Source organism: Misgurnus anguillicaudatus, chromosome 23 (assembly GCF_027580225.2).
Source record: "Misgurnus anguillicaudatus chromosome 23, ASM2758022v2, whole genome shotgun sequence".
Classification (NCBI taxonomy): Eukaryota; Metazoa; Chordata; class Actinopteri; order Cypriniformes; family Cobitidae; genus Misgurnus; species Misgurnus anguillicaudatus.
The window spans coordinates 34729373-34742192 of NC_073359.2; the positions used below are offsets into that span (position 1 = coordinate 34729373).

General features: G+C 33.4%; 1 protein-coding gene across 1 annotated transcript; it reads left to right on the forward strand.

The window, feature by feature from the left end:
* The first annotated feature begins 295 nt into the window (after window positions 1-295).
* LOC129454078 (uncharacterized) lies at window positions 296-1522 on the forward strand. Its single transcript, XM_055218564.2, has 3 exons — window positions 296-633; window positions 741-1031; window positions 1163-1522. The coding sequence occupies exons 1-3, from the start codon at window positions 339-341 to the stop codon at window positions 1309-1311; spliced, it is 735 nt and encodes a 244-aa protein (XP_055074539.2). The 5' UTR covers window positions 296-338; the 3' UTR covers window positions 1312-1522.
* The last annotated feature ends 11298 nt before the right edge of the window (window positions 1523-12820 follow it).

Consider the following 12820-nt stretch of genomic DNA (forward strand, 5'->3'; position numbering starts at 1 on the left):
CATATGGGTTGTAAAAATTTAAATGTATACCCCTGAAATACATTTTAAAATAATATACACTGAAAAAAAATTATTTATTCAATTTACTTATTTTTTTTTAAGGTAAGTGGTCGCAACTAATTTATTTAAGCTACATTTAAAAAAATAGCTAAACAAAACAAAACAAAAAACTTTTGTTTCAATGTAGCTGTAAAAAATGTATTGCAACCACTTACCTTAAAAAATTGAGTAAATTAAATTAATATCTTTTTTTCAGTGAATAAAGGGTAAAACTATATATATACAGTGTTGTTGTTTATTTTTCAGGTGTTTTTTGTGATAATGAGTCTGTGTCCGTGATGGAGGGACATCCTGTGACTTTATCTGTCAATCTCACTGAATCACAGAAAGACGAGGGAATTTCCTGGAAGTTTGGACCTACAGGAGTTCTTATAGCTGGAATCATGAGAGAAGACAATAATGTCAGATTATTTGATGATAAACCTGATGGGAGATTCAAAAACAGACTGAAGTTAAACAATCACACTGGATCTCTGACCATCACAGACACCAACATCACACACACTGGACTTTATCAACTAATCAACACCAAGACAAACAAAAAACTCAAAATATTCAACATTAATGTCTATGGTGAGTAAAGAAGAACTTTTAATAACTTTTTTAATCTGACACATTATTTATTATCTGATATAAGATTTTAAATGAATTAATGTAATTTATTCTCTATTATTTTCCAGCTCGTCTGCCCGTTCCTGTTATCAGCAGAGTTTCTTCTCAATGTTCTTCATCATCATCATCAAATTGTTCATTATTGTGTTCAGTGTTGAATGTGAGAGATGTGAGTCTGTCCTGGTACAAAGGAAACAGTTTATTGTCCAGCATCAGTGTGTCTGATCTCAACATCAGACTCTCTCTACCTCTGGAGGTTGAATATCAGGATAACAACACTTATAGCTGTGTGGTGAACAATCCCATTGGCAATCAGACTCAATATCTAAACATTAATGATGTCTGTCAGTCGTGTTCAGGTATGATTGTAGTGATTATTAGTGTTTATTTTCAGAACTGAGTACAAACAATATTAAACTTATTTAAACTGTCGGTTTGAAAGATTGTGATCATAGTTTAATTTTATTGTGCATTTTTTTTCTCTCACAAGCCTTCTGTCATTGTGGTTTTACTGAAGCTGTGATCCGATTGGTCGTCTCTGCTCTGGTGGGCGTGGCTACTGTTGCTGTTTTGGTTTTTGACATCAGAATCAGAAGAGATGAAGAGAAGAGGATGAGATCAGACATACTGTACGGTTAAATGATGCATGAATCTTATATATCTCTTTATTTACAGCTTTTATTCTGTATTCATACATTACATTTATGATAAGACAGTCAGTGCAGGGTTTTATTATAGTTTAGCAGCTCCATCTAGTGTTTAAACATTGAAAACACATTGATAACTATTTGATAGCTATACTTATATGCCAACACATCATTTCAATTTAATAAACCTGCATGCTCATTTTTGTGTCCAGATTAATTCATTTATTTAAAAAAAAAGCATGCATTCGATACAGACACTGACCTGAGAACAGCACCTTTATGATGATAACCACACATCACTGTACTGTGTTTACTGTGTGTACAAATACATGCAAACTGTGTATATTTTATAGTGGTTTAATATGTGTAATCTGTGCAAAGTGTCGTATTTTAGCAACTTTAACTCAACTTCGATTTCTATATATTTTCATGAAATACAAAGTTTGGCAGGTATCCATTAATACTCAATCCGGTGATCATACAACAAATGAATATAAATATAAAAATATTGTGCATATAGTATTTAAACTAACAATATACAAAAGTCCCTTTTCACAAACAATGTAATCCCAACACTTTGTTTAAATAATGTAAGCTACATGTGTCTTTCAATATGAAAATTATGTTCTCAAAGCAAAATACAGATATAGTTAAAGCAGCAATGTAATATATTTCTAGCATTTTTCCCTGCTGATAGAAACTCTTGTTTCTTTTTTTAACAGGAGACTTTTCACAGTTTAAGCTATAACTATTTTAACATCAGATCATTCCTTATGTAAGAGAGTAATAAATTGACATATTGACACAACGTTCCTCAGATGATTATCAATTAAAACTACAGATGAAACGCTGCTATCTATAGAAGACCAGTTTAAACTCTATACAACGGTTGCATGAACAAGCTACAAAATACATGCCATGAAGTATCAGGGTCCTCTTCTTTGTGTTTACAAATGTCACACAATCACACAAAAATGAAAGACTTCAAAAACAGACCCAACCATTTAAATTATAAGGAGATTTTGAACACATTTTTTGTTACTTTTGAACATTAAAAAATGTTACAGATTGCAACATTAAAATGATGAGAATTTACAAAATTTCACAAGAGTTGTGAGGTTTATATGTGAAGTAAAGGAATTCCCTCTGACACAATCTCTCTATGATCTGGCACCCAGGCTCTTGCTCGATTACCTTTGAGAAAAGAAAATAAAAATTACAAACAGTGTTGATATTTCATCTTTTTTATAAACTGCATTGAATTGACACCTGCATGCATTCATTTCCAATGCAGTGAAGAAAAAGGAATGTCAATAAAAACCTATTAAATGTAACTTAATTTGGTGTAAGTGTGCGTTGTTTTTTCTGAGTTATTGTGAAAGATTTTAATATCTCACCACGGATTGAAACTCTGTATTTCTTGTATTTGGTCTCTTTGTTGCTGATCATCAGTAGTTTATAAAGTCCTGTGAGTTCAGTGTTAATGTCTCTGATAGTGAGAGATCCAGTCTGATCCAGCTCGAGTTTGTTTTTAAATCTCCCGTCGACACCATCATGAACCTTACTCTTTTTCTTCTTATTATTAGCTTTAGCTATGAGACTTTCTTCAGGTCCAAACAGCCACAGTATCATCACTTCATCACCCTGTATGTCAGTAAGATCAGTGAATAGTGTAATAGATTCTCCCTCCATCACTGGGATCAGGTTCTCTTCATTTCATGCAACACAAATAAAAATACAGATAAACATGAACATTAAAACAGACTTGAATATGATCAACATTATCAATTATAGTCAGTGGTTATCAGGGATCACAAAATTTCAAAATCCCTGGTAGCCCTTCGGCCAGGTACTCCTCCAATTTTGGTAGCCCGAAATATAAGTAGCCCAAATAAAAAATACATTGTTTAATGTAGAATATTGATAAATCCTGGATTTTCATGTAAGCCAACGGTTCCCAAAACGTTCCCTTAACGTTTTTAGTTTCCAGAACGTTATTTTCCAAGGTTTGTTTTTGGTTAGCCAGGAAAGTTTTCTTTAAGAAAGGTTATTTTTAAGTTAGTTTAACGTTCCCATAACGTTGGAATAATTAAATTATTCTATTACTGAAATATTATATGAGTGTATTATAACAGGTTATTTTTAATTACACATTGTTTTTAGATAACATTGTATTTTATCAAATATATAAATAACAAGTGACTTCAACACAATATAGAAGACTTGAAACAGATATAAACTTTTTATTCACTTTAGGTTAACAGATCTTACCAAAGCAGTTTAGCCGCCTCTCCATTATTAAAATTTACAACAATCAAAAATCTCTTTATATAGACGAAAATCACAAAGATATATTTTCGTTCTCATGTATTAAGTTACTAAATGAAGAAAGAGAAATAAGAAATCACTATGTGTTATACTGAGGTAAAACGAAATGTAAAATAAATAAATAAACGAAATAATTTCATTTACTTTAGGTTCACAGATCAGTTTAACGTTAGCCGCATAGCTCTCCGGTTTTATAACAATCAAAAGCTTCTAACATCATTTTCTTCATGGAAATCACTAAAATAATATTTTCGTTCTCACATATTTAAGTTAACTTACTAAAAGAAGAAAGAAAAAAAGAAATTGCTAGAGTAATGTAAGACTCTGAGGTTAAACCAAATAACAAATAAATAAACATGTAATTTACTTTAGGTTAACAGATCTTACCACTGCATTTTAGTCGCCGATTCGTTATTACATCCAAAACACATGCACAATATTTTTTTCAATCCGACTGAATTAAGGTGATTGCAGGTTATGACAGTAGTACAGTTTACATGTACCCTAAACATTGCAATCTGATTAAAATGTTCGTTTACACGTACATCCTATTAAATCCGAACCAAATGTCTGTACAAGCGCACAGCCAAGGTTGCAAGATTAGCATATAAAAACCAGCCCAATGGACATTCAAACTAGCCCAAAAGCATTGCATTGCATGGCTATTCACAGCTCAAATACCCATAACTAATAAACATTATCTTTAAAAAAAATACATATATATTTTAATAAACATAATTCTTTCATCTTTAACCCACAGACAAAAATCAACTCACTGAATCAGTTTAAAAGTAGCCTAAATCTGAAGTCCGCAAAAAGCAAAGGCAGAGCAGCGCACAGCATTATTATTTGGTTGCATGTAAACATACTGATTCACGTAACTCACCGTTTACAATTAGCATGAAACTCTTGCATGTGCCCCCTGATCTGCTGTTGATCTGCAGTTTATAAACATCTGAATGTCCTCTCCTGATGTTTCTGATGGTCAGATCTCCATTCTGTTCATTCAGCGTCAGTCTGTCTCTGAATCTCTCATCATTACCATCATATATATATAGACGACCGCTGGCTCGGTTGATTTCAGCTATAGGGGTGTTTTTATTTCCAAATGTCCACAGTATCTGATGGTCTTCATTCAGCTCGATGACTTCAGTTTCTAGAGTCACAGAATCTCCCACTGAATGTTTTAATTTATTATCTGCATGTCAACAGATATAAATATACATAAACACATTAGTAAACACGTCACTTTCATAACATTATGAGTATTACTTAAAAAGATTTGAGCTACTCACCCCTTATGAGAACCTTGAATTTCTTATATAAAGTTGTATTTCTGTTCTTAATCTGTATTTCATAAACTCCAGATTGTACGTTTTCAATGTTTGTGATGGTGAGAGATCCAGTCCGACGGTCCAACTTCATGTTTCTGAATATATCATCACAGTTAAATGAGATCTCAGTGCTCTTTCCATTAACTTCAGATCTCCACTGTATCTTATCATCGTCCTGTAGTTTAGTGCCCGTCTGTAGTTCAACTGACTCTCCCTCTGTGACCTTTAATTTGTCTACGTTATATCAAACAGAAACACACACAAAAATTGACATATGAAGAGATTTTGACACAACTCAAACATATAACAGTTGCACACAACTAGACAAAATCATGCTACACTACTTTCAAAGTGCTGTCACACAAACTTTCTGTGCTGTCTTCAAATCCCCAGCTAACAGAAAAAAGTTCTAAGAACGTTCCCTGAAAGTTTTTAACGTTCCCAAAAACGTTCTGCCAACGTTAAAAGTGTCCAGTTTTCTTGACGTTCTAAGAACGTTTTTGTGTTGTCTCAACGTTAGAGTAATGTTACATTTTACCATTTTTAAACGTTATGACAATGTCATATTTTAATGTTCAAACAATGTTTAAAACAACAACTGTTTATTATATTGACTTGTTTAATTGTTATGTAAATGATAGAGAAACATTGCATTTTATTATATTTATTTTTTATATTTATATTATTTTATTATATTTATTATATATTATATATTTATTATATATTATATATCTATTATATGTAAGTTTAGATGTTGATGTTTTGTTTAATTGTAAGTCACCATTATTGTGATTAGTGTTCGTTTTAGTTGGGCTCTTGAGCCTTGTTTTTTGCTTGCTAGTTTTTTCCCTGGTTGTGTTAACTTTTTGTTAATACACCACATTTGTTATGAACATGTTAAGTTAGTAGTGTAATTCTGTGGTGTGGTGGTTGGTACATAATGATAAAAAATCATTCCTAATTAATTAACTAATCAAAAGTTTATTTTCTGTCAATAATGTAAATGAGATCCAGCACTTTCAGAGCAGTTTGTCATTAAGGAGTTTAAGAAACTTTGGACAAAAAAATATCTGCTGTATAATTGGGACGCACAAACATCAAGAATCAGACTATGAATCTCAACCATGGTGACAAAGAAAATTGTAAAAAAAATCATTATTTATCCATGCTGCAGTGCATGCTGGGAGTCCTGAATGAGATTTGTAATTTGTTAATACCCAGCATGCATTGCAGCATGAAGTTTTTCATTTAATTGTCACCATGATTGAGATTCATAGTCTGATTCTTGATGTTTGTACGTCCCAAATAAATAGCGGATATTTTTTGTCCAAAGTTTCTAAAACTCTTGAATGACAAACTGCTGTGAAAGTGCTGGCTCTCATTTACATTATTGACAGAAAATAAACTTTTGATTAGTAAATTAATTAGGAATGATTTTTTACCATTATGTACCAACCACCACACCACAGAATTACACTACTAACTTAACATGTTCATAACAAATGTGGTGTATTAACACAAAGTTAACACAACCAGGAAAAAACTAGCAAGCAAAAGACAAGGCTCAAGAGCCCAACTAAAACGAACACTAATCACAATAATGGTGACTTAAAATGAAACAAAACATCAACATCTAAACTTATATATAATAGATATATAATATATAATAAATATATAATATATAATAAATATAATAAAATAATATAAATATAAAAAATAAATATAATAAAATGCAATGTTTCTCTATCATTTTACATAACAATCAAAGAAGTCAATATAATAAACAGTTGTTGTTTTAAACATTGTGTGACTGTGAACATTAAAACATGACATTGTCATAACGTTTAAAAATGGTAAAATGTAACATTCCTCTAACGTTGTGGCAACACAAAAACGTTCTTAGAACGTCAAGAAAACTGGACACTTTTAACGTTGGCAGAACGTTTTTGGGAACGTTAAAAACTTTCAGGGAACGTTCTTAGAACTTTTTTCTGTTAGCTGGGTCAGCACTAACTTCCTGTTTCTAAGTAACTTCCCCAATTGCTCTCTTTTGCATTAATTATAGCACATATACAGTATGTGATGATAATGTTACAGAAGCTCAGTTGGTGAACAGTGTTAGCAAAACTAAGCGAATGCGTTCGATTCTCAAGAAACTTTCATATTAAAAAACATATTGTTTGTAATGCTCCTGTATATCTCAGTGGAAGAGCATTGCGTTAGCAGCACAAAAGGTCATGGGTTTGAACCCAGGGAACACACGTTAATAAAATGTATACCTTGCAATGCACTGTAAGTTGCTTTATATAAAAGCGTCTGTCAAATGCATAAATATATAATGTGCTGTGTGTTGTAAGTCATCTAATAGTTGTCAATGTGCTAGCTCAATGTAGTGAAAGCAAACATAAGCTAAACACAACATCTACATGACACTTTGACCCTCTAAAAATGATACTTTTTTGGGGGGGGAATCGGAATGATTTGTTTGAGATGTCCAGAAATCAATCTGTGTAAAAACTAAAGAATCAGAGTCACAACTCTAAACAATACAAACAATGAGAAACAATGAAAATATGTTTACACACATCACTGAGTAAATTTCGAGTCCCGGTTTGGGCTTTCAGACCTTCACATTTAACCCTAATAGTTTTTCAGGCTCCCACAGACTAAAAACTTCTTAAATCATTATAGCATTGAAATATTTCATCTTCTCACCTTGGACAACAATTTTGAATCTCTCTGATTGAGTGATTTTGTTTCTTCTGGTGATCTCCAGGTGATAATCTCCAGTGATCTCAATTCTGATATCACTGACCGTAAGATCTCCAGTCTTCTTATCCAGATGAAGTTTGTTTTTGAATCTCTCATCATCACCATATGGGTTATCATTGGTCTTTTGGATCTGAGCGATCATTGGGCCTTTGGCTCCAAACCTCCAGATTATATTTTGATCGTCTTGTATTTCAGTGATTCCAGTTATCAATGTGGCAGAATTTCCCTCAATCACTGACAAAGTCTTGTTTTCATCTGTCTCAGACAAACAGAAAACATACAAGAACTGTTTTAGAGATATCATATGACTCTCACAAGACTGAAATACTTTCATGTTGCTAAATTGTTTTCTAAAAGTACGCACCTATTAGGAAATTACCCTTTGAATTAAACAATTATGTGCATCAATCTAAAAGAACGTACATATGTACTATAAACAAAACAACAAATCTTTCATATGAATCTTCTCCTCTATTAGTCTACCTTTGAGATGAGCGTATTTCCTCCTATATCCAATAGCCACAACCAGTATTATAACTCCCAGGATAGGCAACAGGACAGCAGCACATATCAGTCCTATATATGATGCAGACAGTCCTGGTTCTGTAGCAGCTATAGAGACAAACATTAATGCCGGACAGTTAACTTCAATGTATATGTTATGGAAAATCGTGAATGTTAATATTATAAATAACTTCAGTTATCAGGAAACTTAAAAGATTTGATCTTACCCACGAACACATTGTATCTCTTGTATATGGTCTCTTTGATGTTGGAGATCTGTAGTTGATAAACTCCTGTGTTTGTAGTTTTGAGATCTCTGATGGTGAGAGATCCGGTCTGATGATCCACATGAAGTCTGTCTCTGTATCTCTCATTAAAATCATATGAGATGTTATCATTTATGATGATTTCAGCTAGAAGAATTTCTGGATTTGAAGGTCCAAACATCCACGTCATTAGATTGTGTTTCTTTATTTCAGTCACTCCAGTGTTTAATGTGACCGAATCTCCTTCTCTTCTGTTTTCTACTCCAGCAAAAAACACATCTGGAAAAAAACATAGATGTTTGTCAGATTTCCATATTCATTTTATAACACACAAATATAAAAAACAGGGAGTGTGAATAAGAAAATACTTTTCTAGTTATCTTAGTTACTCACTTTGTACATTAAGACTGAATGTTTTGATTAAGGTTTCATTTGTGATGATTTTTTGTTGATAAAGTCCAGCGTGTTTGGTTCTGATATCGTTGATAGTGAGAGATCCAGTCTGATTGTCCAACTGAAGTCTGTCTTCAAATATCCCATCATCAGTATCATAGAAATTGATATCTCCTTCATTCATTTTAGCTATAATAGCACCTCTGTACAACCAGATCAGATAAACTTTACGCATGTCAGTAAGTCCAGTTTTAAATGAGACTACATTTCCCTCCAGCACTGAAACTTCTTCACCAAACACAGCTGAAAAACAAAGACAGATTCTCAGCCTTACAGTGATTTTACCACAGTTGAACACTTTACCTTCAGTTTATAATGTTATAAATGTTTCTTCTCTGCTGTAAAGAGTACAGGTTTGTAAAGTACTAGAAAAATTACTTAAATACTATTACTAATATAGTTGGGGTCTCCAACTTTTTGTGAGCAAGGGCTACCACAATGGATAAAACAATCTGGAGGGTTACATTTTTGATGCAGTCTACTCAAACAAATTTTGTTTAACTTGTTGATTTTATTTTATTTTACTTGTTGGTACGTTTTATCATTCTTTAAAATATGAACATACATAAAAGAAACCATGCTTATATAAAAAAATATGTTAAAGAAATATTAACATTGAGGCTGTTAATAGAATGTGCTTTGGCGGTAACTCACCGCGAGCACCATGTTGGAGACCGCGGAGTTGCAGTGACCTGCAGTGGGTGGGCGCCCCGCCCCTTTAATGGGCCCCGACATACATTAAATTGATATTTATTCGAATTTGTAATCTTTGTAGTGAGAGAAATTCTACGTTAATTAATATATAGACAAATATTCTACTCTCCCCATGCACCTATCCATGTGTGCTGCTGTCTAATCAAACAAAAGTATTTTTATGACTTTTTAAGGCATTAGACATTCATCCTAGTTTGATTCAAAAGTACAAGGCGCATTAAGATGCATTTTGATGAACTATGTGAGGGTCAACATCAGCAAAATCCCAAGGATTATTTTAAGGTTTCCGTTTTCAATTGACACATGTACAGGACAACTAAAACGTTGATTCCGTGGACTGAATGAAGTGGCAAAGCACTTTGGGTTTTGTGATTTTTTGCTTGTAATTTTTTTGTGATGGCTGCAGAATAAGTTATATTTCTTTTCTGCTGAAGCAAAATGGGAGGAAATCTGATGGTCCAGTATTTTATTTGCCCAGTCAAGAATTTTCACTGGCATCAAAAAAAAGTAACAAAATAAAAATACAAATAAAACAAACCTATTCTATATTTGTTGTTTTTTACATGTGGGATTATACACATGCTATCAAAACCACAACAAATACATTATTTGACCTATAATGTAAATAATAATGACATTAAATGCATTAATAACAAGATAATTTACTAGGTATTTATAAATTTAAAAGAATTTATAATTGGAGCATTTCAATTCAATTCAATTTTATTTATATAGCGTTTTCACAAGTGTTAATTGTTGCAAAGCAGCTTTACATGAGTAGATGTAAAGGAGAACACAGAAAATCAATAGATAATATAAGAAGTAGAGATAGCGGCTAAGGTAAAACCGTAGAAGCGAGCATATTAATAATGTAACGTATACAGTAAAGTGCTAAGTTAAGCCAAAGTTGGCTGACTCTCCCTTGGACGAAAAAAACCTCTAGGAGAAAACCCAATGGGAAAAACTCCTAGAAGGACAAAAACCCTTGGGAGGAATTAATATATGTATATATATAGATACGGTAGGGATAGGAGGGGGGTAAGCGGATTAAACTGGTTTAGCCGGTGGTCGTTGGTCGGGCATCGGCTGGTCATCACGTTGAAGGACAGCCAGTAGATCAGTGGTGTGATGACCTTCATAGCAACACGAACTGGGCCTGTTTGTCTCATTGTCCTCGGGGTCGAGGACAAGACAGGGAGACAAAAACAGAGTTCTATTAGCGTAGGGGCCATTCGCATGTGCTGGACATGACACCACTAGTGGTGGGAGGGTCCCCATCTCATGCTTTGCAGGGGTGTGGCCAGAGAGGAAAGCTAATTTAACATGTTACAAAAAAGTTAAATATATAGTGCAAATAAATACAAAATAAAATAATTTAGTTGTACTACCTCACTTTTTGCTTTATTTCGTTTTTCCTTTATTAATACTTGCCATACAAAAGATAAATGTCTACATAATGCTTGGAATGTCTACTTTTAAATGATGTAAGTGAAATTGTACATTGCTAATACTACTGTCATGGATTTCAGATGAGAACCCAAGCGCTGACGATGAAGGGTTAAATAAAAGACTTTAATAACAAACACAAGACAAAACAATAGCCCACAAGGGGGCAAAACACATCAACAGGATGTATAAACTATCAGAGACTTAACACTAAACTTTACAAACAGCTTGATAGATAAACTGGACTAGATTTCTTGACAAGAACACAACTGGTAAACACACGACGGTACAAAATGATCCTGAACAGAACATAGTGTTGGGCGATTTTGAATCACGCTTCATGAGGCTTCTAAACATTTATGAATTTTTTGTTTCGAATCATTCGTTCGGAGCTTGTTTCAAACTAGCCAAAGTCACGTGATTTTAGCAAATGAGGCGTCATAACTGATTCAAAACGTTTTGAAAACCCGACGATTCACCACTAGGGGGAGTTGATCACAAATGACCAGTGTCAGTGAACTCGGTCAGTTTTATTATAAAAGTTCATAAAACATTCATCTTTCTGACTTTTTGTCTACTTTTTGTTTATAAACAGGTTTAATGACAAAAATGTGCATAATTAAAAAGGGAGTTTGTTTTAATGATTTGTTTGCAATAAATAAAACTAAAAACACAGAATACACTTTTAATTATGTCTTAATTAAATAAAATAATTATTTTTTCTTAAAAACATATTTTTTGAACAATTTTGCTATTATTTTATGTAAAATGTGTAAAATGTTTGAACAAATCTTGCTGCTTTTACACTATTTTGATCAGCAGATGTCGCCAGCATGTATGGTGTTTCGAACGCTTCTAAAAACTGAATCAAATTGTGAAGCAATTGGTTCAATTGATTCGAAGCTTCAAAAAGGTTCGTTTCTCCCATCACTAACAGAACAAAGGAAACAATGACATTAAATAGGGAAGCCAATCAAGATAATGAGGAGGGAACAGGTGATGGGAATGAACTAATGATTAACAATAAGCAGGAGAACGAGGGGGCGGGAACAAGAGACGAGACACTGAAGGCACATGAATCAATACACAAGGCCATGAGCCTCCACATAGAACGTGGGACTGCCAGAACCCTGCCATCACAACAAGACATAAATATAACAAAAGACTCCTTGGCAGGATCCTAACAACTACATGATTTCAGCGTATATGCTGGAATGTGTGTATAGTAATTGTCTTGTGGACAGAATTTGCATTTATTTTACAACAAAACCCAACACAATGTTTTTATGGCGTAATAGCACTTTTGGGAGTACTTCGACTCGCCTGAAAAGTCCGCTCCCCTTCTCACTCTCATAATGGGAGAGGGAGGGTGTTACTGCGCCGAATCGAAGTACTCCCAAAAGTGCTATTACGCCATAAAATATAGTTCCTCTTTTAAATCCGCTTAGAAAAGCACTACGTTTTATTTTGTACCACCAAACTTGCTCGTATAACTACTCGTCTTAAATAGGAAAAACGTTGATGTGTTTGGTCACTTCTAACTTTATCTCTAAATGGTACCATTGAATGAATGGGGCTAAGCTAAATGCTATCGAAGCGTCGCAGCGCGCCCCAGTGCTTACGTGCACGAACTATGATGGAGGGATGTATCAACTTTCTTAGTTAAGGTAATAACATATTTTAA